We start from the raw sequence: 27157 nt of genomic DNA on the forward strand, positions 1-27157 counted from the left end.
TTGCCAGAGTCTGATCTTGAGTGGATCTCACAAATTGCATTTTTTAAATTTATTTGAGAGAGACACAGGGAGAGAGGGAACACAAGCAGGGGTGTGGGAGAGGGAGAAGCAGGCTTCCCGCGGAGCAGGGAGCCTGATGTGGGGCTCAATCCCAGGACCCTGGGATCATGACCTGAGCTGAAGGCAGACGCTTGACGACTGAGCCACCCAGGTGCCCCTGCATTTTTAATTTCAATTACAAAATTGTTCATTTTGAAGAGTTCTAAATGTTTCCTTAGCTTGGCTCAGTTCCCAATATTAAAATTGTGTCTTTGACTCTTATCTACCTTCCTCATGGCTTCTGATAAAACTGTAATTCCAAATAGCATGTCCTTGTCAACTTTTCTTCAGCTTGCTTTCTTGAGTGGGCAACTCTAGCCCAGACCTAGAACCTAGCAGTAAACAGGGCTCCAATCTTCCTTACTCCATAGGAACCAGACTCCCTACAGCCACAGTCAGTTTCTTGTCCTGGATTCTGGGAAAGCCTTCAGTTTGAGCCAGTCCAGTACCTCCTCCTCCCGTCTCATTGTTTTTCAGCCTCTTCTGCTGCTGGTGCTTCTTGAAGAAATTTATCCTGTACTTAAGCTTGGCTATACCTTTTTGGTTTTATCACTTTGTTTTATTTGTCTTTGGCATGACCTGGAATAGAGGGTGTCTGTGATCTGGAAGTTTCCTTGGGTGGCTCTTACTAGCTCTCACATCATAGGCTGATCTAATTTAGTTAACATCCATTATTTTGCAATATATGTATATCAAGTGATTATCCTGTATACCTTAAACTTATTGGGGTATAATTGACTTACAGCACTGTATAAGACTAACCCCACCCCCCAAAATCCACAAAGTGCTCTGGGAAGTTAAATAAGATAATAAATTAGAAATCATATAAATAGGTACCTGGTATATGATTTTAAGCTTTTTGTTTTTATAATTATCACTGACTACAAGAATTTAATGAGAAAGCTGTCATTGCCTTCTTAGATACTGAAATGTGATATCTGGACATGCTTGAGATGTGTTTACATGAAGGTAGCCTTCTTTTATCCTGAAATTAAATGGAGAGCATATACCTCCCTAACACAGCCTCAAGTATGGTCAGCCTACTGTTTTCCTCATCTCTGAAATACCCCAAAAGTTTTTAACAAAAATACCTATTTTTGCAACAAATTATCTCATGGTTTTATAGATCTTAGTTTTATAATCCTGGATTGATGATAAGCAAGTTGAGGTGAGGGACTTTATCTTTTACACCTGTCTCATCCCTGTACAAGTGGGACACAGGAGTTCAGTAGTTATTTATTTATTATTATTTTTTATTATGTTCAGTTAGTCATCCTACAGTACATCATTAGTTTTTGATGTAGTGTTCAACGATTCATTAGTTGCATATAACACCCAGTGCTTACCACCACACGTACCCTCCTTAATACCCATCATGCTGTTACCCGCCTCCAACCCCCCCGTAACCGTCAGTTTGGTTCCTGGAGTCCAGAGTCTCTCATGGTTTGTATCCCTCTCTGATTTCTTCCCATTCAGGTTTCCCTCTCTTCCTCTGTGGTCCTCCGTGCTATTCCTTATATTCCACATATGAGTGAAACCATATGAAACCATAAACTATCTGCTTGACTTATGGAGTGGATCAATGATACAGAGCAAAACAACTGAAATTTTTTAGGTCAAAGGGGTTCTGAGGTACTTACCCAGGTCTTCATTTCCATCGCCTGGTGCAAGAGGATTGTGGTGAGGGAGATGGTATTGATGGGTGTCCCAAAGGTAAAGACATCAATATCAGAATCTTTGTAGGTCTGCAGAGGAGGAAAAAACAGGCATTATTAGATATGCCCTGGGATTCAAGGTAGGTGTCATGGGAGGGGAAGGAATGAGGAGAAGATATGCAGCTGCCATCCATGGGGAACTGCCCCAAGGAACAGACAAGATGAGGAGTGAGTTAATAGGGCTAAATTCTTTGGAAACACATTTGTGGCAGAAGACATGATGGTTATTCCAGAACATTGTGGAATGAATGAACAAAGAATTTATTGGGCAACCAGCAAGCACAATGAAAACTGCTGAAGATACTTCTGTGTCCACCTTCAAGGAGTTTGTAGTCTACTAGGCAGGGAAAATGTGGTACAATTAAGGGGATAAATCATACAATGGTACAAGGTATACAAAATACCCCGGGGGTACAGAAAAGAAGATAATCAGCTGAGACCGTAATAAGAGGAGTTAATCTCTTGAAAAGAGAGAGGAAAGGCAGACCAGGCAAAGGTGAGAACTTGAGGGTGAAAAGTTCAAATAAGCCTAGACGGTAGGTTTGTTGAGCACAGAGCGGGGGCAAAAAATGAAGCAGGAAAGGCAAGCAGAGCCCTGGAGAAGGAAGGTATTGTAAAACAGGAAATTCAAATGAAGCACAAAATAACTGCCTCCTTGACCCATCTTGTTGCTAACTGCAAAAGAATGTGAGGTGGGGTAGACACCACAGTTTTGCACTTGCCCCACTTTCTGGTTCCCTATCCAGGAGAAATAGAGCTATACTTCACTATCTCAATTCCCACTCTTTAAACTGGGAACTAAATTGAGATGGGGCTGGTATCCCTTGCTTTCAGATAATGTAGTATCCCTTATTAGCAGAACTTACTGCCTGAATGCATGCTGCCTCGACCTTGGAATCACAAATCTAAATATAAATCAAATACCCTCAGTGTTCAAGTAAGAAATGGTAAATGAGTGTAGAAGACTAGGTATAAGACAAAAGGGAGTGGTAGGGACCATGGCAAACTGGAGAACATGCACCCCATCTAAACAGGGCTGTGAGTCAATTCTGGATTTTTGCCATGTGGGAAAAATGACCCAGTGTAATGATAGCTTCCAGTTTTTCAAAAGCTGGCAGAAATTAAGATGTTTTCAAATACTCTGAGTTGGATGTAGTCTGCAGACTACCTGCTTGGAGCCTCTGTGCTGCAGTGTCCAGAAAGACACTACTAGTCTAGGATTTCATATTAACAGGACCAGTTCCACTCTGTGATTTGTGTGGTTAGAATGGGATTATAGAACTTACCAGGTATGGAATGAAGAAACAGACAAGGCTCTGGTAGAATGCATCCACTATGGAAATCCAGAAAGTCATCGGGTTGTAGCACTGCCGGGAAAGAACACATCAACCCCCCTCAAAGAAAGCCTCTATTCTTTGTAAGCAACTTTCTTGTGCTACCTGGACAGAAAATATGGTATTTACAGTGTTCTTAGAGGCAACAGAATGGAAAAATTAAGAGCATAGATCTGGGGATGACAGACCTTAGTTCAAGTCCCAGCTCTGCCACTAACTGTATGACCTTGTGACAGTCACTAAGCTGCTTTGATAACTGGTTCTTCTTCCACAAAAAGGATAAAAACAACACCAACTATCTCATTGGGTTTTGAGAAATCTAAATACAATTGTGCTTTAGTACCCAGTAAGTGCTCAGTTATTAATAACTACCATTCAGGGCGCCTGGGTGGCTCAGTTGGTTAAGCAACTGCCTTTGGCTCAGGTCATGATCCTGGAGTCCTGGGATCGAGTCCCACCTCGGGCTCCCGGCTTAGCAGGGACCTTCTTCTCCCTCTGACCCTCCCCCCTCTCATGCTGTTTCTCTCTCTCTCTAATAAATAAATAAAATCTTTAAAAAAAAAATAACTACCATTCATTATCACGTTACTAGTGCTAATACACACTTGGTAAGTTTAGAGATTCTAAGGTTTCTACATAACATCTGATGGAGAGGGAGCTCTCCATCATAGTCCAGGATCACAGATTCCCAAGAGACAGGGCTCAATGGCTTCAGAGACAAGTGTTCTCATTTTTGCTTCCCTCTTCCTGCCTTCCCTCAAAAAAGAAACTGTTTTCAGTTTGTTTTTGCTACATTAACTTTTCTTACTGTTAGATACTCAAGGAATACGTTATACATCTAGCACACCACTGGGAGGAGAAAAATCAGAAGAGCTATGGGTGTATGTGTGCCATTACCACGTCTCTCTTGCCTGATGTGCTAGGGTTGCTGTGTTGCTCTCCTCCCATTGTTGGGTTAGGACTGGGCTTGGTTCTTTGTCGGCTGTCCACAAAATATTACTAGCTCTCAAACACCACATCTGGCTTGGCCCTCCTTTCTCCCAGGCACAGAGGTATGCTTATGCATTTCAATGTTCCTTTTCCCAGAACTCTTCCTTCAAGGCAGTCAGGTTCCCTGTCTGTCTCTTCCATCTAGTCTCTGGGCTGTGTCTGTGCCAGTCTGACCACCTGGAGTACCCACGGTCTGACTTCTCCAAACCGTTCAGGGTGTCGGTGTGACCTCTTTTTGCCTTCTAGGAAATCATCCTGGTGGTTTCCTAGGCCTTCTTTAGTCTATGGGCTACCAGCAAATTCCAGACTGTGTATAATCTTGAGTTCTAAACTTTCTTTCCCGACATGAGGTAGAAGCCTTCATTTGTGAACACCTCACCCCGTGATGAGCAAACTAGCTTTTAATCCCAGGGGTTCCTAACCCAAGCCTTGGGGGGTTCTGTCAAAGGCCTGGAGAAAGGGGCCAGCTGAGGACAATGGGATCTTTCTGTATGTCCTCTCCCCATGAAACTAGGGCAATCCCATGTTAAACATGTGATATAATTAAGAAATAACTAAAAAGAAAAATACCCACTGGTCTTGTCCATCACCCTCAACAACAAATGAGAAACAGGCCAGGAACGGGGAGTGGAGATACTGGGTCACATGGGAGATAAGAGGCAAAGTGGTGACCCGAGTGCAATGCCCCTGACCCCAGATCAGTGCTCTTTCTCTGGCAGGGAGGAGCTGAGGCCTCTCCATCTTACCTCAGAGTTTTGGCCACTCTTGTACAGCTCAGGCAACGCCAGGAGTGTTTCTCCAGAGATGTCTTTATCGAGGACTCCAAAGACGAGAGGAGGCAAGGAGGTGAAGAAGAGATTGAAGAATATCATCTGCCAATAATCGATCATGGTGGAGCCAGAAAAACCACAGAAAAACTGGTACCAGAAGAGCAGGTTGACGTAGCACTGCAGGCAGAGAGTGTGGCCTTGTGAGTGAGGACCCACGGGCAGTGGTCACCAGCGGCTGCTTAGGAGCCTCTGGCAAGTCACAACGCTGCCATGGAGCTTCTGTTTTCTCATTTGTGCCATGCAGAGTTGTGTAAGTATCAGAGATAACTAATCCTGAGAGTGGCAGCTGCTGATACTACTACTATGAGGGTTCTTTAGGACCTGAAAGGAATTGCACCAACTTGTTAATTAAGTACACTATGCCGGTTCAAAGCACAGGCTGTGGAGGCAGAAAAGGCTGGTTTGGAATTTCCAGGTCTGTCACTTACTAGCTATGTGACCTGGAGCAAACTGCTTAACTTTTCTGAATGTCATCTTGCCATCTTTCAGATGGGAACAAGAGTACCTAGACCATGGCATGGGATACCAAAAGGCCGTTATTATGATCAGTAGTGTGGACAAAGAAGGGGGTGCTCCTGGGAAGGGATGATAGAAAGACTGGACCATGGGCAGGAAGTGTGGCGGGAAGAGAATTTCATGACATTTTCTGCACAATATTTTCCTAATAGTCATGCATGGGTAAGAAATCTTCTCCCTAACTGTTTCTTTATGCTTTCTAAAGCTGTTTCCCACTCAAAACCACCCCACCCTGAGATGGGCTGGGTCATTATATTGTCTACCACACTGTGATATGGTTTCGTGACTTGACCAAGGTGAAGCTGCTGCTCCCAGAGTTAGAACTAGAACTTCTCAGCCTTGTGTGACTGAAGGCACAAAAAGGTGAAAGGTATTGTAAGAAATCATTCAGCAGGTTTGTGTACAAACTAGAATGCTCATGTCCTAGCTGCTGGGCCAGTGTTATTTTGAAGAGGGTCTCTAGAATTGTAATAATATGGACATGTTAATATTAGTAACAACAATGATTATTACTGAATCTTCTATTTGTGCCAGGTGTGTGATATATATTATACTATTTTAGTATATAGTACATTAGATGTGCAATAGACCTAATTTGTCCCAACAATCTTGAAAGATTATTGCTAATAAAAAAATAGTATATATATTAATGTTATATCTTGGTAATAATATTAATGTTATTAGCCCTATTCTACAGATAAGGAATCAGGCTTTAAGATACCCAGTTACCTCTTGTCCAAGTTCAGAGCTAGAAAGTCACACAACTAGCATCTGAGTTTTCAAAGCTCTTTCTCTTTGATCACTCCCAACATTTTTCAATCTCCTATTGGATTGTACAATAACAGTTGTGACTGAGAGTCTTCTAGCCAAGGAGCTCCATCCTTTGGCTTTTCTGCCCACGTGACCAGTGGGAAGTTTCCTAGCTCTGAAAGAGATCCTGGTAACCTGACATATCCTGAACCTTGCACCTTTCTGTCAGAAGGAGTGAGAGGGCTCAATCTGTTTACTGTGCTGCAGGTAGGTTTGAAATATATTATGGGCAGACTTTGAGTCTTGAGATCAACCACCACCACTTGTGCACTTGACGTGGTGAGTTTAAGAAGAACTTGAAGTACTGAAGTCCCCTTGATACTAGCATTCAGCAGCTGTTTGAGGCTTTGACCTCTCTCTCTCTCTCTCTTTTTCCCCTTGAGAAACTTGCCTTGCTTCTCCCTCTCCAGCAAGATGGGAAAGACAGTAACTCTTATCTCCCTTACACAGAGGTAACTTGAGCAGCTCAGATGGGCTGAGTGACTATACCAAATACCCTTGGCCACTTGGGGCTGGAACTGTGACTTGAAGTTGTAGAAGCCTAGGATGCCAGAGCTGGAAGTGACACCATCTTAAAGATGAGGCCACTAATAGAAACAACAGCAGTAACAATAGCAACAAAAACACCTAAAGCACTTACTAGGTGCCAAGCTCTGTTCTGACCCATTTGATCCACCTAGCAGCCCCATGAGGCAGTCATTAGTACTCCCATTTTACAGTTGAGGAAACTGAGCCTCAGTGAGAGGTCAAGTCATAGAGCTGTTAAGTAACAAATTGGAGTTCAAACTCAGATGTTCTGGCTCCAGAGTCCACCCTCATAAATGGGATGTGGGAAGTGGATGCTCTTGTTAAAATCAATTCCAGATCTGAGACTACTGCTCAGTCTCTAACACTAATGTCCAGAGTCGTTTATCCTACACCTTGAGAGGCCAGGTGGATCCATCCTAAAGTGCTATAAGTGGGGAAAGTACTGAACACAGAATGCTGTGATTGGCAGTTTCTGCCGTGGGTGCCAAGGGAGCAAGGCAGCAAGTTTGCCAGCTGTAGGCCATCCTCTGATATTTGCAATGTAGATCTGGCCTTTCTGACGCCAAGCCTCAATCTTTCCTTTCCAAACTGAAGCTTTTAAGTTGTACAAGCTTATCTGGTAGATTCTGTAATGCTTGACCTAGTTTTCACCCAAGCTCCAGCCATAGTCTAAGCCAAAGGAGGAAGAGAGCAGTGACCTGGCTGGTGTCGGAGGTTGTCTGAAACTCTCTGGCCAAGTGTGATGATATCATCACATGATATTTCTTGAACAATTTATGTTGAGACATGGTGCTTGGACAGCAGACAACACACAAAGAATTTGACAACCACTGGAGAAGAGGGTGCTTGGACCTCTGGGAGGCCCTGAATGCCTTAGTGGTGAGGACATTCAGTCTGGGGAGTTTGGAGTATAGTAGAACTAGGTCCAATCCTGATTCTGTGACGTATTTAGCTTTGTGATCTGGGCAACCCCTCTGACTTTCAGCTACCACATCTATAGATAGATAATAACTGTCCCTATTCTCACAGGGCTGATGAAGCATTTACTGTGTACCTCACACATATTAACTCATTTATATACATAATGACCCTGTAGTTAGGTAGTATCCCCCTTTTATAGGTGAAAAGACTGAGACACAGAGCTTAAGTAAGTTACTCAAGGCCACATTGCTGTTAAGTAGCAGAGTGGGGCTGGTATTTGAACTCAGTCTGGTTCTAGCACATATGCTCTTAACCCCTATATTACACTTAGCTCTCATAGTTATATATATACACAAAGTTATGAGGACAGCATCTGGTATGTGGTAGGTTCCCTATAGATGATGATGGTGGATGTTAATGCTAGTGATGCTATGCCAAACAGTAACCAGATGTGCTAAGTACCAAGGACACTACAGCAATCAAGGGTAGCGTGGAGAACTCTGGTGACCTGGGTGTTGGAGAACTAGCATTTACTGACCTCCTTGCCTTATACTTCACACACGGGCAGTATCGAAGGGCTTTAATCCCTAGTCAAAGCAAGAAAACACTGCTTGGATATCACTGGCTCATTTTTCCATAGAACTGTTCTTACTGAATTATAATTTAATATTGTTTTTATCAAGGGTTGTTAGAAAAAGGTACCATATGGAGGTTAATTTTCATTTCATACAAAAATGCCACAGAAGGCAGTTTCTTGAAGGTTTTTGTGTGACCTTCTTCTAAAGGTTTGCTTGACAAATTGATCTCTGAATTTATAGCAAAGAGAGAGTGTTCCTCCTGGAGAACTGGTCTGCTTGCTTTAACCAGACATTTAATACTTAGCATCTTATCCCAGGTTCCTGGTTCAACTGACCTCTTTCCTTTCTGTGGTTCTGCTCCATACTCTTATAAATTTCCCTTCTAACTTCTCTATTGCCTCTGTTTTTACTATAAGTCACTTTCATCTCTTTTTGGAATTAGATACAGTATATGATATAAAATTATAAATGGCCTAAAATATTTTCTATAAACTCAGGTTGCCAAGCCTCTCTTTCTTGGCAGGGAAACTGGCAAATTCATAGTTCTAACTGATTAGGTCAAGAATCTCCTGGTGATATGTCCATAGCACCATGACCTTCTTGAGGGAGATGTGCCTAAGAAAATAATTGTAAAATTTTCATCTTCTTTTCCTATAATAGTACTTCTTAATCTTTAAGGTTCATACAAATTACCAGGGGCTCTGACTAAAAGCTCCATTCTGAGGTAGTAGTCCCAGGATGTAGTCTGAGGATCTGCATTTCTAACTAGCATCTAGCTGATGCTAATGCTGCTGGTCCAGGAACCACATTTTGAGAAGCAAGATTTATGGAGACCAGGAGATGACAGACTACTTCCTACAGGCCAAAACTGGTCATAAATAAGGTTTTGTTGGGACACAGCCACATCAATTCATTTGCATGTTGTCTATAGTCGCTTTCGTGTTGCTGCAGCAGAGTTGAGTAGGTATGATGGGCTATGTGGCCCACAAAGCTAAAAGTATTTCTTACCTCGCCCTTTGCAGAACAAGCTCACTGAACCCTGATTTAGACTGTCAGCCTCAGGAGGCAGGGACACAGATGTTCAAGAATGATTTGAATAAATGAAATCAATTGTTGTTTTATTGTCCCAACAATACCCTGGAGTTAAACACTTCAGTGTTTCCTTCCTCTGCAGGGCCTGTTAGGACCTTGCTTGCTTCCACTTCCTCTGGCTGGAATCTTTGCGCTTCCGAGGGTGCTCCCGGAACCTGGTGACAGCATCACGGTGTGTGTGTGTGGGGGGGAATGCATTTTCCTCCCAAGAAGCTACAGTGCAGTAATTAATTCATTGTTCAAATTTCAGAGCAGGCAGGGTTTTAATCCCCTCTGAAATTGGTTTCGGATGTGGAAGTCATAGTTCTCCACCCTCTAATTGCAATGGGGAGATAATGTGGCATCAGTATCACAATTTCGAGCACGGCATCAGGCTGGAAATAAATACCATTTAAGCTTTGAAAGCATGGCTGGCTGGAAACGTTTCCTTTTCTATTTCACAAATTTAATGCAGAGAAGGGGTTGTGCTTATTCAAAAGAACGGCTCCTTTGGAGGCAAGAAAAAAAATTAAACGGGAATTTTGAATTCTAAGTAAACAGTCTTTCATGCTCAGAGTGAGTTTCAAGTTAAATAGAGTGACTTGTTTGCATAGACTTGCTGAATATTACCATCCAGTTTATCGAATTTACATTATTTTTTGTCATGCTGTTTATTTACATATACATTGAACTGTGCACAAAAATGCTTACTCTTGAGGGAGGGCAACTGTGACAGTGCCTAAATCAGGACTGGGAGAATGGAACAAGGGGACAGAATGCAATTTCACAGCTGCTACTTGGCTAATGCGTTTCTCTGCCATCACTCTACTCTTAATCCTCCCTTTTTCCTTATGCAAACAGGAATCAGATTCTATTTGGAGACTCTTGGGGATTATTCAAAGGTCCTTGAACTAGGTAATGAAAACTCAGGCCCCTTGTTCCCTCCCTTAGTACAGCAATGTTCTGGCTTCTTTCAATACCCATTGTTAATCAAGGGCTTTTCAAATAAGAGCCTGTGACACTTTTAATAGCTCAGTTGGTGTGTGCCTGCTTTGGGCCCTTATCAACAAGAGAGAAATGAGCATATTTTTTAGGAGAAACAATGCTATCTTCCTATGATTGTATCTGTATAGTTACATGCTTTCCTGAGCTCTGACACTAAAGCCTCTTGACAATACTTCTAGGGACAGAGGGAGTCCAAGTGTCTCCATATTATTGATGAAGAAACCTAGGTTCAGAGAGGTTAAGTAACTCTTCCAAGTTCACACAGCATGCTAGAGTCAGGCAAGACTAAAACCCAGATGATCTCCCCAATCTAAACATTTTTGCCACTAGACATTTAATGTCCTGACCTCTGTGAATTCCCTGCTGGGAAGGCTGGGGAAGCTGAAGTGATACATAGTCTCAGGTAGAAGCCAGGGACTCCAGTCTTAAACCTGTACTCTCCCAAGGGGTGGGGTATGGCTCTTGCATTGGGGTGGCTCTATCTGGGGAGAAAATTTAAGATACATGTCAGGCTAATTATCCTTCAAGTCCTTTTTTCTTGTAGTCAGAAAGTAAATCTCATTTATGGAGTCCATCTAAGAGCAATGACAATAGCAATAATGATAAAAATAATGGCTGACTTTATAGGATGATTACTATGTGCTAATAACTTTATATACAAGCTCTCATTTTATCCTTCTAGCAAATATAGGAGAAAGGTACTATTATCATCCCCATTTTACAGATGGTAAAACTAAGGCATAAGGCCATTACCAAATATAAGAGCCTAGATTTGAACCAAATGCGTTCGACTCCAGAGGCCATGCTTGTAACCACTCATGCTGCCTTCTATGTACCAGGTGCTTTCCATACAGTATTGCTAAGGCTCACGAGAGTCTTAGCCCATTTTACCAAAGAAGAAATTGAGACCCAGAGAAGTGAATTATATTGCTCAAGTTCACAGAGCTAGTAGGAAAGAGTTTCAGGATTCAAAATCTAGGCCAGCCTGGTTTGTCTTACCACTGTGGTAGGAGTGGGTCCCCTGGCAGGGCCTCCCAAGGCCTGGGCAGGTCACCATAGTGCTACTCACCACGTTCTTGTAGAAGTAGTATACCACCATCCTGGCCAGGCGCGAGTAACACCAGTGGCCATGCACAAGCAGCAGCTTCTTGAGGTGTCTGAAGCGGGATATGGCAAAGTCGCTGGACATAACAGCCTGAGAGGGCAGAACAGAGACATCGGCTTCTATCCATGGCCACCAATGAACCAAAGAGTCTCCCTCGAGGGCTATGCTTTGTTCTAGGTCCATAGCTGGAAGGGCCAAAAAGACCCTTTGTCACTATGTGGCACCTAAGGTAGTTCTTTGGAATTGGACAACCCATCCTCTCTTCTGGAAACTCCAAACCTCACTAGAATCCAAGAAAGCATCTAGTAAGGAACTAGTGGTCTAGTCTGTCCCTCCATCTCCTTCTCTTTATCTGATAAACATTAACTGTGGCCTAAAATGTGTTGGCACCATGCTAGAGATGTGATGGCTAACCAGAAAGTAGGGGCTTCCACGCAAGCAATCCTCAACGCTCTCAACCCCCTTGGTCGCCTCCTGTGGCAGACCATTTGTTCCATTCTTAGATGGAGCTGATGGCGGGAGAGCTCTTCCTTTACATGGAGCTGAAATATGCTTTCTGCCCTTGGGATTATTCAGAACATGATATAGTTCATGGTACTCTTAAAAGTATGAGGTTTGGAAGTGCCTGGTTATAGACCCTGGTAGGTCAGGCTGTTTAAACTGTCCCAGCATCCATTTCATTTGAAAAAGAGAGAGTAATAATTCCTAACACACAGGGTTGTGATTGTTCAAATTAATTGGAGTAATAAATGTGAGGTGCCTAATACAGTGCTGGCATATGGTAGATACTCAAAAGGTAACTGTGTTCTTTCATCCTCACCAACAAATTTAGGCAATGCCTCCTGTCTGCACCAGTGGTGAGAATACAGTTGTTAATGGTTCAGAGCCACAAAGTGGGGTCTATATTAGTAGGAAACATTAGCAGCTCAAGTTAGTATGCTTGTCCCAACCTGAATTTTGACTCAACTAGGTACACTTATTAAAGTGTACCTTATAGGGAGGAGCAAGATTGCAGAGGAGTAGGAGATGCGGATTTCGTCTGGTTCCAGGAATTCAGCTAGATAGGGATCAAACCATTCTGAACACCTACAAACTCAATAGGAGATCGAAGAAAAGAATAGCAGCAACTCTCTGAACAGAAAAGCGACCACTTTCTGGAAGGTAGGACATGCGGAGAAGTGAATCCGAGGCGATACTCGGGAGGATAGATGGCGGGGGAGGGGGCCTCCGTCGGCCCCTTCTGGCAAGTGATAGAGCCGCGGAGCACAAAATCAGAACTTTTAGAAGTCGGCTCTGCTGAGGGACATCGCTCCAGTGGCTAAGCGGGGGGTGGAACCCTCGTGGGACAGTGTGGTCTCAGGACCCTCGGGGTCACAGGAAGACCAGGGGTGCTGGAGTGTGGCAGACTCCCAGGTATCAGAGCGGGGAAGCCAGCCGCAGAGACGGAGCTGAGGAGTGGGCTCTCAGCTCGGGGTTGCCATACACCGTGATCTGCGGGACAGTCGGGCCACTGCTCCTCCAGCAGGGACCCAACAAGCGGCAGATCCGGGGAGACTCCCCTTCCTCCCCCAGGAGGAGCAGCGCGGGAGTGCACTGCAGGGATCTGCTGGGTCTGGAGACTCCACACCGAGTCGGGTGCCAGAGATAGAAACACTTGGTAACAGGCCGGGTGAGCACAGAGTGCGGCTGGAGACCGGGGAGCCGGGAGTGACTGACTGCTTTTCTCTGGGGGTGCACTGAGAAGCGGGGCCCCAAGTTCTCGGCTCCTCCGGGGCGGAGATTGGGAGGCCACCATTTCACTCTCATCCTCCAAAGCTGTACGGAAAGATTGCAGGGAACAAAAGCTCCTGAGAGCAAACCCAAGCAGATTACTTAGCCCGGAACGGCAAGGGCGGGGCAATTCCGCCTCCGGCAAAGACATTTGGGAACCACGGCAACGGGCCCCTCCCCCAGAAGATCAGCAAGAACAGCCAGCCAAGACCAAGTTTACCGATCAATGAGAACGGCAGAACTCCAGCACTAGGGGAATACAGCACATAGAATTCATGGCTTTTTCCCCATGATTCTTTAGTCTTTCAAAGTTAATTTTTTAAATTTTATTTTTCTTTTTTTGAAATTTTTTTCCCTTTTTCAACCAACATCTTATCAATCCCTTTTTAAAAAATCTTTTTTATTTTTCATTTTTAGAGTCATATTCTATCCCTTCATAGTAGTTAACCTTATTTTTGGTATATATATAAGTTGTTCTTTCTTTAAAATTTTGGGATACAGTTTCTTCTAACAGAGCAAAATATACCCTAAATCTCTAGTGTATGGCTTTGTTCTAGTCTCCTGCCTGATCACATTCTCTCCCCCCTTTTTAAAAGTTTCTCTTCTTTCTTTTTTCAAACAACTTATTTCCTTTTATAAAATCTTTTATAATTTTCATCTTTACAGTCATATTCCATCCCTTCATTGTATTTACCCTTATTTTTGTACATATATAAGCTTTTCTTTAAAATTTTGGGAGGCAGTTTCTTCTAACAGACCAAAAGATGCCCACAATCGAGTGTGTGACACTTATCTATTCACCAGCCTGACCATATTTGATCATATTCTTTTTTTTATCTTTTTCTTTTGTTTCTTTCTTTCCCTTTCTTTTCCCCTGGTTTCAGGTCTCTTCTGATTTGTTTAGTGTATATTTTTCTGGGGTCATTGTTACCCTGTTAGCATTTTGTTCTCTCATTCATCTATTCTCCTCTGGACAAAATGACAAGATGGAAAAAATCACCTCAAAAAAAAAGAACAAGAGGCAGTACTGACTACCAATATGGACATAAGTAAGATGTCAGAACTGGAGTACAGAATGACGATTTAAAAGATACTAGCTGGGCTTGAAAACATGTAAGATATTAGAGAAACCCTTTCTGGAGAAATAAAAGAACTCAAATCTAACCAAGTCAAAATCAAAAAGGCCATTAATGAGGTGCGATAAAAAATGGAGGCTCTAACTGCTAGGATAAATGAGGCAGAGGAGAGAATTAGTGATATAGAAGACCAAATGATGGAAAATAAAGAAGCTGAGAAAAATAAACAACTACTGGATCACAAGGGTAGAATTTGAGAGCTAAGTGATACCATAAAATGAAACAACATTAGAATAATTGGGATCCCAGAAGAAGAGCGAGAGAGAGGGGCAGAAAGTATATTGGAGCAAATTATAGCAGAAAACTTCCCTAATTTGGGGAAGGAAACAGGCATCAAAATCCAGGAGGCACAGAGAACTCCTCTCAAAATCAATAAAAATAGGTCAACACCCCGACATCTAATAGTAAAAGTTAAGAGTCTCAGAGACAAAGAGAAAATCCTGAAAGCAGCTCAGGAGAAGAGATCTGTAACCTACAATGGTAGAAACATTAGATTGCCAACAGACCTATCCACAGAGACCTGGCAGGCCAGAAAGGATTGGCATGATATATTCAGAGTACTAAATGAGAAAAATATGCAGCCAAGAATACTATATCCAGCTATGCTGTCATTTAAAATAGAAAGAGAGATAAAAAGCTTCCAGGACAAACAAAAAATAAAGGAATTTGCAAACATGAAACCAGCCCTACAAGAAATATTGAAAGGGGTCCTCTAAGCAAAGAGAGAGCCTAAATGCAACATAGACCAGAAAGGAACAGAGACAATATACAGTAACAGTCACCTTACAGGCAATACAATGGCACTAAATTCCTATCTTTCAATAGTTACCCTGAATGTAAATGGGCTAAATGCCCCAATCAAAAGACACAGGGTATCAGAATGGATAAAAAAATAAGACCCATCAATATGCTGTCTGCAAGAGACTCATTTTAGACCCGAAGACACCTCCAGATTGAAAGTGAGGGGTTGGAAAAGCATTTACCATGCTAATGGACACCAAAAGAAAGCTGGGGTGGAAATCCTTATCACAGACAAATTATATTTTAAATGAAAGACTGTAATAAGAGATGAGGAAGGACACTGTATCATACTTAAAGGGTCTATCCAACAAGAAGATCTAACAATTGTAAATATCTATGCCTCTAACATGGGAGCAGCCAATTATATAAGCCAATTAATAATAAAAGCAAAGAAACACATCGAGAACAATACAATAATAGTGGGGGACTTTAACACCCCCTCACTGAAATGGACAGATCATCTAAGCAAAAGATCAACAAGGAAATAAAGATTTTAAATGACTCACTGGACCAAATGGACTTCACAGAAATATTCAGAACATTCCATCCCAAAGCACCAGAGTACACATTCTTCTCTAGTGCCCATGGAACATTCTCCAGAATAGATCACATCCTAGGTCACAAATCAGGTCTCAACTGGTACCAAAAGATTGGGATCATTCCCTGCATATTTTCAGACCACAATGCTTTGAAACTAGAACTCAATCACAAGAGGAAAGTCGCAAAGAACTCAAATACATGGAGGCTAAAGAGTATCCTACTAAAGAATGAATGGGTCAACCAGAAATTAAAGAAGAATTAAAAAAATTCATGGAAACCAATGAAAATGAAAACACAACTGTTCAAAATCTTTGGAATGCAGCAAAGGCAGTCCTAAGAGGAAAGTATATAGCAACACCAGCCTTTCTCAAGAAACAAGAAAGGTCTCAAATATACAACCTAACCCACACCTAAAGGAGCTGGAGAAAAAACAGCAAATAAAGCCTAAACCCAGCAGGAGAAGAGAAATAATAAAGATCAGAGCAGAAATCAATGAAATAGAAACCAAAAGAACAGTAGAACAGATCAACGAAACTAGGAGCTGGTTCTTTGAAAGAATTAACAAGATTGATAAACCCCTGGCCAGACTTATCAAAAAGAAAAGAGAAATGACCGAAATCAACAAAATCATGAATGAAAGAGGAGAGATCACAACCAACACCAAAGAAATACAAACAATTATACGAACATATTATGAGCAACTATATGCCAGCAAATTAGATAACCTGGAAGAAATGGATGCATTCATAGAGATGTATCAACTACCAAAACTGAACCAGGAAGAAACAGAAAACCTGAACAGACCTATATCCACTAAGGAAATTGAAGCAGTTATCAAAAATCTCCCATCAAACAAGAGCTCAGGGCCAGATGGCTTCCCAGGGGAATTGTACCAAACATTTAAAGAAGAATTAATACCTATTCTTCTGAAACTGTTCCAAAAAATAGAAATGGAAGGAAAACTTCCAAACTCGTTTTATGAGGGCACCATTACCTTGATCCCAGAACCAGACAAAGACCCCATCAAAAAGGAGAATTACAGACCAATATCCCTGATGAACATGGATGCAAAAGTTCTCACCAAAATACTAGCCAATAGGATCCAATAGTCCATTAAAAGGATTATTCACCACGACCAAGTGGGATTTATTCCTGGGCTGCAAGGTTGGTTCAACATCCACAAATCAATCAATGTGATACAATACATTAATAAAAAAAAGAACAAGAACCATATGATCCTCTCAATAGATGCAGAAAAAGCATTTGACAAAGTACAGCATCCTTTCTTGATCAAAACTCTTCAGAGTACAGGGATAGAGGGTACATACCTCAATATCATAAAAGCCATCTATGAAAAACCCACAGTGAATATCATTCTCAATGGGGAAAACCTGAGAGCTTTCCCCCTAAGGTCAGGAACACGGCAGGGATGTCCACTATCACTACTGCTATTCAACATAGTATTAGAAGTCCTAGCCACAGCAATCAAACAACAAAAAGAAATAAAAGGTATCCAAATCAGCAAAGAAGTCAAACTCTCACTCTTTGCAGATGATATGATACTTTATGTGGAAAACCCAAAAGACTCCACCCCAAAACTGCTAGAACTCATACAGGAATTCAGTAAAGTGGCAGGATATAAAATCAATGCACAGAAATCAGTGGCATTCCTATACACCAACAACAAGACAGAAGAAAGAGAAATTAAGGAGTCGATCCCATTTACAATTGTACCCAAAACCATAAGATACCTAGGAATAAATCTAACGAAAGAGGCAAAGAATCTGTACTCAGAAAACTATAAAATACTCATGAAAGAAATTGAGGAAGACAGAAAGAAATGGAAAAACGTTCCATGCTCATGGATTGGAAGAACAAATATTGTGAAGATGTCAATGCTACCTTGAGCAATCTACACATTCAATGCAATCCCCATCAAAATACCATCCACTTTTTTCAAAGAAATGGAACAAATAATCCTAAAATTTGTATGGAACCAGTAAAGATCCTGAATAGCCAGAGGAATGTTGAAAAAGAAAAGCAAAGCCGGTGGCATCACAATTCCAGACTTCAAGCTCTATTACAAAGCTGTCATCATCAAGACAGTATGGTACTGGCACAAAAGCAGACACATAGATCAATGGAACAGAATAGAGAGCTCAGAAATGGACCCTCAACTCTATGGTCAACTAATCTTCGACAAAACAGGAAAGAATGTCCAATGGCAAAAAGACAGTCTCTTCAACAAATGATGTTGGGAAAATTGGACAGCCACATGCAGAAGAATGAAACTGGACCATTTCCTTACACCACACACAAAAATAGACTCAAAATGGTTGAAAGACCTAAATATGAGACAGGAGTCCGTCAAAATCCTAGAGGAGAACACAGGCAGCAACCTCTTCGACCTCAGCCTCAGCAACTTCTTCCTAGAAACATCACCAAAGGCAAGGGAAGCAAGGGCAAAAATGAACTATTGGGACCTCATCAAGATAAAAAGCTTTTGCACAGCAAAAGAAACAGTCAACAAAACCAAAAGACAACCGACATAATGGGAGAAGATATTTGCAAATGACATATCAGATAAAGGGCTAGTATCCAAAATCTATAAAGAACTTATCAAACTCAACACCCAAAGAACAAATGATCCAATCAAGAAATGGGCAGAAGACATGAACAGACATTTTTCCAAAGAAGACATCCAAATGGCCAACAGACACATGAAAAAGTGCTCAACATCGCTCCGCATCAGGCAAATCCAAATCAAAACCTCAATGAGATACCACCTCACACCAGTCAGAATGGCTAAAATTAAGAAGTCAGGAAATGACAGATGTTGGCAGGGATGTGGAGAAAGGGGAACCCTCCTACACTGTTGGTGGGAATGCAAGCTGGTGCAGCCACTCTGGAAAACAGTATGGAGGTTCCTCAAAAAGTTGAAAATAGAGTTACCGTATGACCCAGCAATTGCACTACTGGGTATTTACCCAGATACAAATGTAGTGATCTGAAGGGGTACGTGCAACCCGATGTTTATAGCAGCAATGTCCACAATAGCCCAACTCTGGAAAGAGCCAAGATGTCCATCGACAGATGAATGGATAAAGAAGATTTGGTGTATATATATATATATATATATATATATATATATATACACAATGGAATATTATGCAGCCATCAAAAGGAATGAAATCTTGCCATTTGCAACAACGTGGATGGAACTGGAGGGTATTATGCTGAGCGAAATAAGTCAATCAGAGAAAGACATGTATCATATGATCTCACTGATATGAGGAATTCTTAATCTCAGGAAACAAACTGAGGGTTGCTGGAGTGGTGGGGGGTGGGAGGGATGGGGTGGCTGGATGATAGACATTGGGGAGGGTATGTGCTATGGTGAGTGCTGCGAATTGTGTAAGACTGATGAATCACAGACCTGTACCTCTGAAACAAATAATACATTATATGTTAAAAAAAAGAAGATAGTAGGAAGGGAAAAATAAAGGGGAGGAATCGGAGGGGGAGACGAACCGTGAGAGACTACGAACTCTGAGAAACAAACTGAGGGTTCTAGAGGGGAGGGGCATGGGGGATGGGTTAGCCTGGTGATTGGTATTAAAGAGGGTATGTACTGAATGGAGCACTGGGTGTTATATGCAAACAATGAATCATGGAAGACTACATCAAAAACTAATGATGCAATGTATGGTGATTAACCTAACATAATAAAATAAAAAAAAATGCAAAAAAAAAAATAAAGTGTACCTTATAATTTATATGTCAGTCTGGCCATCAAGACTAAAATGGCAATTGAAAAATGTTTTCAAATGTTCTTATATCTGTCACTGCTCATGGAGGGCACTGCACTCTTGGATGTGGGTAGAGGTTACAGAGGGGAAGAATGGAGTCAGTGGAAAACTTAGCCCTTCCTGAATGGTTGGGTACTCTTTGGCATTAGAATACAGGTATTGCTGGCTGTCTATAAAAAAGCTAAGGCCCCTCAAGGTCCTGGAAACCTTGCTTCCAAAATTCCTTAGAGACTTACGCTATCTGTAGCCCCCTCCCAACTTGAAAGTATATAATGGGCCACTCCCCATGACCCCAGTGCAGCTCTTTCTGCCCACAGGTCTTTTCCCCATGCTTTAATAAAACCACGTTTTTGCATCCCCCCCCCCAAAAAAAAGCTAAGCATCCTTCAATTTTCCTCTGTATCAGAGGGACTGGGCAGCAGGGATATAGTGATGGAGATTATGTATAGGCATGGAAGCTCTGTGACTCTCAGATGATAATTCTGCAAAGGTCTTGGGGAGAAGTTCCTCCAACACTGTGGGGGAATTCCATAACTCTCCAATAAGGATCAAGGAGAGGGAAGAAATGAGAAGAATTGTGGGGAAAAATACCTGCATGCCTTCCTGTCCAGATATCCCAATTCCAATGTCAGCAGCTTGAATCATGCTTACATCATTTGCTCCATCACCTGAAAAGAGAGAGATCATGAGTTGTCTTCCTGGTCTAACTGCTGCAGGACAATGAAAAGGGTGTTACACGAATGGCTCTAAAGTATTACCATTTGTACATAACTGAATAGTTTTAACATTGTTCTGAATAGTCCTATAGGAAAAGTCATTGCTACAGTATTTGGCCTGATAGAGGTCTTTTCTTCTTTGACAAGAAGCTCTATTTATTATTTGACAGATGTTTATTGTGTCTTTTTTCTAGGCACAATATTAGATATTGGGAATACAACAGTGAGTGAGGCTGGGGCAGTGCTTTACAGTTTACAAAAAAAGACCTTCACAAATGTTACAAATAGAGAATTTGAGCAACATAGAGATTCTGCAAGGGTAAACCAGCTAGGGAAGGGGCCCAGGAGCATTGGCACGAAGATGTTTGCTACCTTTCCTAACTCAGTATAAGCTAAAATATTTATCATATTAAGACCATTGGAATGTCTGGACAGCTAAATCATCAGATTGTCAATGGTGTCCAAGGACAGGGATGGTGTTCACTTTTGTTTCTGAATATAGGAAAATGGGATTGACTGATTTTTTTTTTTGGTTGAGGAACATTTAGTCACACTGAGTTCCCATTTAATGAACTAAGGTGTTTCAGGAAATTGGAGGTTAGTGCATGGAAATACACAGCCTCCAGCACTGTCATATAGGTTTTCTGTGATGTTGGAAATATCCTATATCTTTACTCTCTAATACGGAAACCACTAGCCCCAGGTGACTATTGAAATGTGGCTGGTGAAATTCTATTTAATTTTAAATGTCAGTACCTATATATAGCAAGGTGGCAACCATTTTGGACAGCACAGCTCTATATAGTGAGGCTTTCCTTACAAACCTGGCTTTTCCCAAAGCTCTGTCTTTCAGACTAGAGATTAGCAAATTTTTTTCTATAAGGGGCCAGATAGTAAATATTTTAGGCTCTGTGGGCCAAGAAGCAAAATTGAACAACTGTTCTTGCTGAGAGGCGAATAGTCTTTTACATGTTTTATAGTTAAAAACATAAAAATCATTCTTATATCCCTGCAAAAACATGTGGTGGGCTGGATTCAGTCTGGTGGCCATGGTTTGTGGACTGCATTGCCTTCATTCTACTCCTGGCCCCACCTCTTTTTCCAGTAGGTTCTCATAATAGAATGCAATTGAACTAGAGGGTATTATGCTAAGCAAAACAAGTCAATCAGAGAAAGACATGTATCATATGATCTCACTGATATGAGGAATTCTTAATCTCAGGAAACAAACTGAGGGTTGCTGGAGTGGTGGGGGGTGGGAGGGATGGGGTGGCTGGGTGATAGACATTGGGGAGGGTATGTGCTATGGTGAGTGCTGCGAATTGTGTAAGACTGATGAATCACAGACCTGTACCTCTGAAACAAATAATACATTATATGTTAAAAAAAAGAAGAAGATAGTAGGAAGGGAAAAATAAAGGGGAGGAATCGGAGGGGGAGACGAACCATGAGAGACTATGGACTCTGAGAAACAAACTGAGGGTTCTAGAGGGGAGGGGGGGTGGGGAGATGGGTTAGCCTGGTGATTGGTATTAAAGAGGGCACGTACTGCATGGAGCACTGGGTGTTATACGCAAACAATGAATCATGGAACACTACATCAAAAACTAATGATGTACTGTATGGTGATTAACATAATAAAATAAAGTTTAAAAAAATATATATATTAGATAACATAGAGAATAGGGAGTTGGGGGAGAGAATTTTCTTCCCTTAGTTATTTGGCAATGAAATTAATCTTAAAAATTTTGTCACTGTAAGTAGACATTATTCTTGTAATGATTATTTTTTTTATGATAGTGTAGCAGTACATTATTTTTATCTTCCCTATGGAGAAAAAAATCCACCCTTTAACCTCTTCTGTTAGCAAAACAGTGGAAGCAGAGGTGTGGAGTCATGCCATTGCTCACCCTGCTGGTTTGTTTCTGCTTCTATGGCCCTGGAGCCAATTTCTTACCTCAGGGAGTCAGTCCTGGGCTGTTGTCTTGTGTGTGTCTAAAGTTTTGAAGAGGGCAATTCAGGGAATAAAATTAGGATGCAGTTGCTAAAGCTCTGCTCCCTGCATTCTTTTTGCCCAGTCCCTCTTTTTTTTTTTTTTTTTTGGTTTGAATTGCTTTTACCTGAAGACTGGGAGAAAAAACAATGTGTAAATAGGCTTCTTAATTTGAAATGCCAGGAAGGAAAATTTCTTTCCATGTCTGTGTAGGAAGGATAGAACCTGGAACCATCTGTAGGAATATCTCTAAATGAATGCAATATTTACTATGTGCTTGGTATGTGCAGAGCATAGACAAAATGGTAGGACCGATATTCAAGGAACTCATGGTCTCCCATAGTGAAGGAAGGTTAGATGGGATTGGAACAAGGGGTGTTTTACAGAGGGAATAGCTTGTGCAAAGGCCTGGGAATGAGAGAGATAGGAAAAGCCTCATGGAGAATGGTAAGCCATTCCATTTGGTTAGAGCACGGAGTGCCAGATGTTGGGGGAATGGACAGTAGCTGTGGTGAAGGATGTGGCCTTAGGGTTAGTGGAGACCAGATCGTGAAGATTCTTATAAACCAGGTTTGCTTGTTCCTGGAGGGTTTGATGTAGGTACAGTTTTTATTTCTCTGCCTTAACCACGATTAAAGTTTAGTCTCCTATGAGGAATTTTTTCAACAACCAACAGGTCAGCATTTGTGGAGCGTATGCTCTGTGCTGGGCCTTGTATTTAGGAACGAACATATGGGATAGGCTCAACTTCTACAATCTCCCCACCATCCATCAGCACTCAGCAGAATATCAAATCCACAAACACCTGAGGTTTATATTATTATGCCAAGTGTTAAGTATCAAAAGGGGAATGGTCTGTAACCCAGAACTGAATTGGCCTGAGTGTATATTACTGAGTTATGTGAATGTTCTGAATTTGAGGCTCCTTCTGGCTTTAACCTCCATTCAAGTCTTAATTTTTCTTAGTGACCTGCTAATCCTGAGAACTTTGATTCACTCTCCCACTCTACTTAGCCTCTGCTTCATCTCCTGGCTGCCACATTTTTGCTGTCACTTTGAACTCTCTCAGTCTAAGACAGTGATCCTCAGCCTGGGTATCTTGACTTTGATACATGACCTCCCACCTCTGGTCCAGGTCTCTTGTCAGATCAGCCTCACAAGCTGCACCCACATCTCAGCATGATGAGTACCTATGGAAAGGGTCATGACGCTCAACTTGTCTCGGACCAGCTTGACTATCATACTCTTCTGGAGCGGGGTGGAACGACAGCATAGGACAGACCGGCAATACTGAGTCAACTCTAAAAATTTCATCTCCAGTTTTCCCTGGAAAATGGCATTCAATGTCTTCCCATCGATGACCAATCCAACTTCTGGAATTGCAGCTCTTGAGGTGGGGGGTAGTGTCTCAGAAGGTAGACAGAATCCAAAGAGCTTGCGGTCTGGCTTCTGTGGTGCATGAAATTGCTTTACTTCTTCCAGTGCACAGTTGAGGATGGATTCACAAGTTTCCTATAGAGTTAGAATAATAAATATGGTATTAGTAAGCAACACTGGAAATGTAGGTTAAAGTTCTCACTTTATCCTTTAGTAAAATAGTTATGAAACTCTACCACCATAGAGATTACCCAGGAATCATTCTCTGATTTCTCTCATTTCTCTGCAGTATTCAAAAAGGCATGAAAGCAATATTAATTTAAAGCAAATTAATGGCAAAATAGAGATGGCTAGGGAATGGGAGTGGAAGTAGCTCAGCAAGATGGGGACTGATTCAAGGATGGTATAAGCTAATAAATAATAGAATGTGATGGTCAATAATGAAAATGTCATAATGGTATAGTGCTTTTTATTTCTCACAAGTCCTGTTAGTTCTCCCGAGGAAACTGAGTGATGAGGAAATTGAAACAGTGAAATCATTAGTAACTTGCCCTAACTCATCCAACTTATAGTGGAGGCAGATCATTACTACTCAAATTCTGGCTTTTAATTGAAAAAATACATTGTATGTTTATCTGTTGGTATGAATGTGTTGGTCATATTGGTTAAAACTGACTATGAATGTGAACATCTTACTGATGTAAAGAACCTTCCTACTGATTTTTTCTGATGTTTATCTTGAAACATAGTGAAGAACTTATTTGCTCTTATCAATTTTCCTCTTTTACTTTTAATTATATCAGAGATAAAGTCACATTTTGGTTCTAAATATATCCTTAGTATCTCTTTAGATTTTGCAACATTACTTTCAAATAAAGATAGAGAAAAGTTGTGGCAGTCAACTGTATTATCAATTTTAATAGCATTGTTTTGTTCACATGATTTTTATTTTTTTATAAACTTCTAAAAAATTTAAATTCAATTAATTAACATATATTATTAGTTTCAGAGGTAGAGGTCAGTGATTCATCAGTCTCATATAATACCCAGTGCTCATTACATCAAGTGCCCTCCTTAATGCCCATCACCCAGTTACCCCATCCCTCCACCTTCCTCCCCTCCAGCAACCCTCAGTTTCCTATGATTAAGAGTCTCTTATGGTTTATCTCCCTCTCTGATTTTGTCCACATGATCTTTATTTAGCAGTGTTCTTTTACCCATGGCAAAGATGATTTTCATTTACTGTAGTGCTAAAAAAATTCTAAAAATAAATTTAAGTGTTTAAAGTCAGTCAATTTAAATGAAATGATTAAATTAAAAAAAACAGTACAGGTAATATGTGGTTTTAGGCAAAAATTGTGAAGATTGTTCTGATATGATAGGTTTGGGGACTGTTGATCTAGAAGCTTCTGAAGAATATTTGGAATCATTTATTCTGGAGTGAGTACAACCGCAGTTAATCATTCCTGAGTGTTCCCTTAGGGGATGCTAAATTGAGTGTTGCAAGCAATAGGGTATGCCCAGAACCTAGAGGGGTGAGAGGAAGTAGTTCCAGGAGTGGGTGGTTATGCCTGAGACACTTATCTGGGAAAGAGATCAAGACAGTCCTTGCTGGGAGTTGGGGCCGGCACATATTATATAAATTTCTCCAACATATGGCTGCAGGAAGTCATTGGAGATATAAGTTTCAAAATAAAATCTCTGAATTTACTTATTTCAAAGTGTGATATAATAACCACAATAGTTACCATTCATTTAACCTTTAGTATATGCCAGGTATTGTGGTAGGGAGCCTCTATGATGGTTCTCAATGATCCCTGCCCTCTTGGGATGCATGGCCCTGTGTAATCATTTCCCTTGAGTGTGAGCCACATCTAGAAATTCCTTTCTAATGTAGAGAATTCTGCAAAAGTGATGGGATGTCACTTCCCAGATTAGCTTATACAAAGACTATGGGTTCCAATTTGGCACTCTTTTCCCTCTCTCTTGGATGGCTAGCTGTGGGGGAAAACAGCTGCCATGTTTTAAGGAAGCCACTCTATGGAGAGGCCCACGTAGTGAGGAATTGAAGTTTTCCAGCAATCATGTCTGTGAGCTTGGAAGAAGGCCTTCTCTCCATGCCCAAACAACCCACCAGTTGAACCTTCAGATGAGCCCACAGCCCTGACTGACAGCTTGACTGCAGCCTCCAGAAAGACCCTGAACCAGAGGTACCCAGCTAAGCTGCCCCTGGACTCCTAACCCACAGAAACTGTGGGATAATAAATGTTGGTTGTTTGCAGTCGTTAAATTTTGGAGTAATTTCTTAACTAACACAAATACTGTGCTATTAAGTATTTTTTTCTGTGATCTTATTTAATCCTCCCAATAGCCTCTGAAATAAATCTTTCTAATCCCTATTTTACATATGAGGAGGATGAAGTTTAGGGAGGTATTGTACCTGGACCATATTAAGTTTTCAATATATGTTACTAATAACGATAATAATCATTACTGTTATTAGTTTCTATCTAATACTTTAGTCCCTTCTAAATTCCTTGACAGACCAGCCCTTTCAGTGATGGGTTAGTAATTCTCTCATTTTATGGATGTGAACTCTGAGGTCTAGAGACCTGCTTATAGCTTTAAGGTACATAACAAAGAAACAGTAGCCCTATATTAATTTATAATGAGTTAGGCAGATTAAAACCCTTGGAGGAAATATTCACTGAATATATAATTACATTAAACTAGGGTTTAAGTAAATCTGAGATTTGGAATGGATTTCCCCAGTTTCTGGCTTAAAATATCCATGTAGCCACCACTTTTTCCCTGGTAAGGGGGTGAGAAAGACTAATCTTAGAGGTTTAGTGGGCTCAGGGCGTGGACAGGACCTAACTTTCAGATACTATCTGAGAGGGTCCCAGACAGCTTTAAATGAGTCAAAAGTGACTGACAAAACATGAAATGTGACCCACTGTTCCTTAGGAACGTTGGCTAATTAATTGCTAAACATCTTCAGCTTCCTAGAGAAATGCATTGCATTTAACAGAAACCACAAAAGCCCACTCTATCCCTCTTGAGTTGACGGACTCAGAAGTTTTCCCATGTCCTCCTTCTGGAATCACCTGGAGTGAAATAATCATTGCAAATAGAATTTCCATTGCAAGCGGGGCAGGCAGAAATCAACGTTATTACAGGGATCAAGAACTCAAGTAAGCAGCAAATTACTTTCTTTCCTAAGCATAATATTAATGCCAAAGATTTCCCAAGATTATTTTCATTTTGAAAATTCATTGGGGTTTAATCTAATCATAACATAATCTGTGCACTGGACAAGAAAGTGATTTTTCCAATTCTTATAAAGGGCCTCAGGCATTACTCATAGTATACACTACTTTTTAAAAAAATGTGTGTTATGTGGATTCTTTATGGAATAAAAACCAGATTTAAACCTCCTAAACTTCTATTCTGGGTCCAGTCTTAAGCAAAACTGAAAGAGTGAGGTTCCAGCATCTTCCCTGCCTCCTTTTT

General features: G+C 41.2%; 1 protein-coding gene across 6 annotated transcripts in view; it reads right to left on the bottom strand.

Annotated features, from left to right (window-relative positions):
* ATP10B (ATPase phospholipid transporting 10B (putative)) overlaps positions 1-27157 on the bottom strand; it is a 322916-nt gene that overhangs the window by 71201 nt on the left and 224558 nt on the right. For all 6 annotated transcript variants that reach the window (XM_032403662.1, XM_032403663.1, XM_032403664.1 and 3 more), the window contains 6 exons: positions 23458-23779; positions 20150-20226; positions 11467-11592; positions 4885-5085; positions 3101-3181; positions 1740-1844 (listed from right to left, as the gene is read on the bottom strand). In XM_032403662.1, coding sequence (XP_032259553.1) covers positions 1740-1844; positions 3101-3181; positions 4885-5085; positions 11467-11592; positions 20150-20226; positions 23458-23779 — 912 coding nt within the window. The remainder of the gene's footprint in view (positions 1-1739; positions 1845-3100; positions 3182-4884; positions 5086-11466; positions 11593-20149; positions 20227-23457; positions 23780-27157) is intronic.

This window comes from Phoca vitulina, unplaced genomic scaffold (genome assembly GCF_004348235.1).
Source record: "Phoca vitulina isolate PV1807 unplaced genomic scaffold, GSC_HSeal_1.0 scaffold6, whole genome shotgun sequence".
In the NCBI taxonomy this organism is placed as follows: Eukaryota; Metazoa; Chordata; class Mammalia; order Carnivora; family Phocidae; genus Phoca; species Phoca vitulina.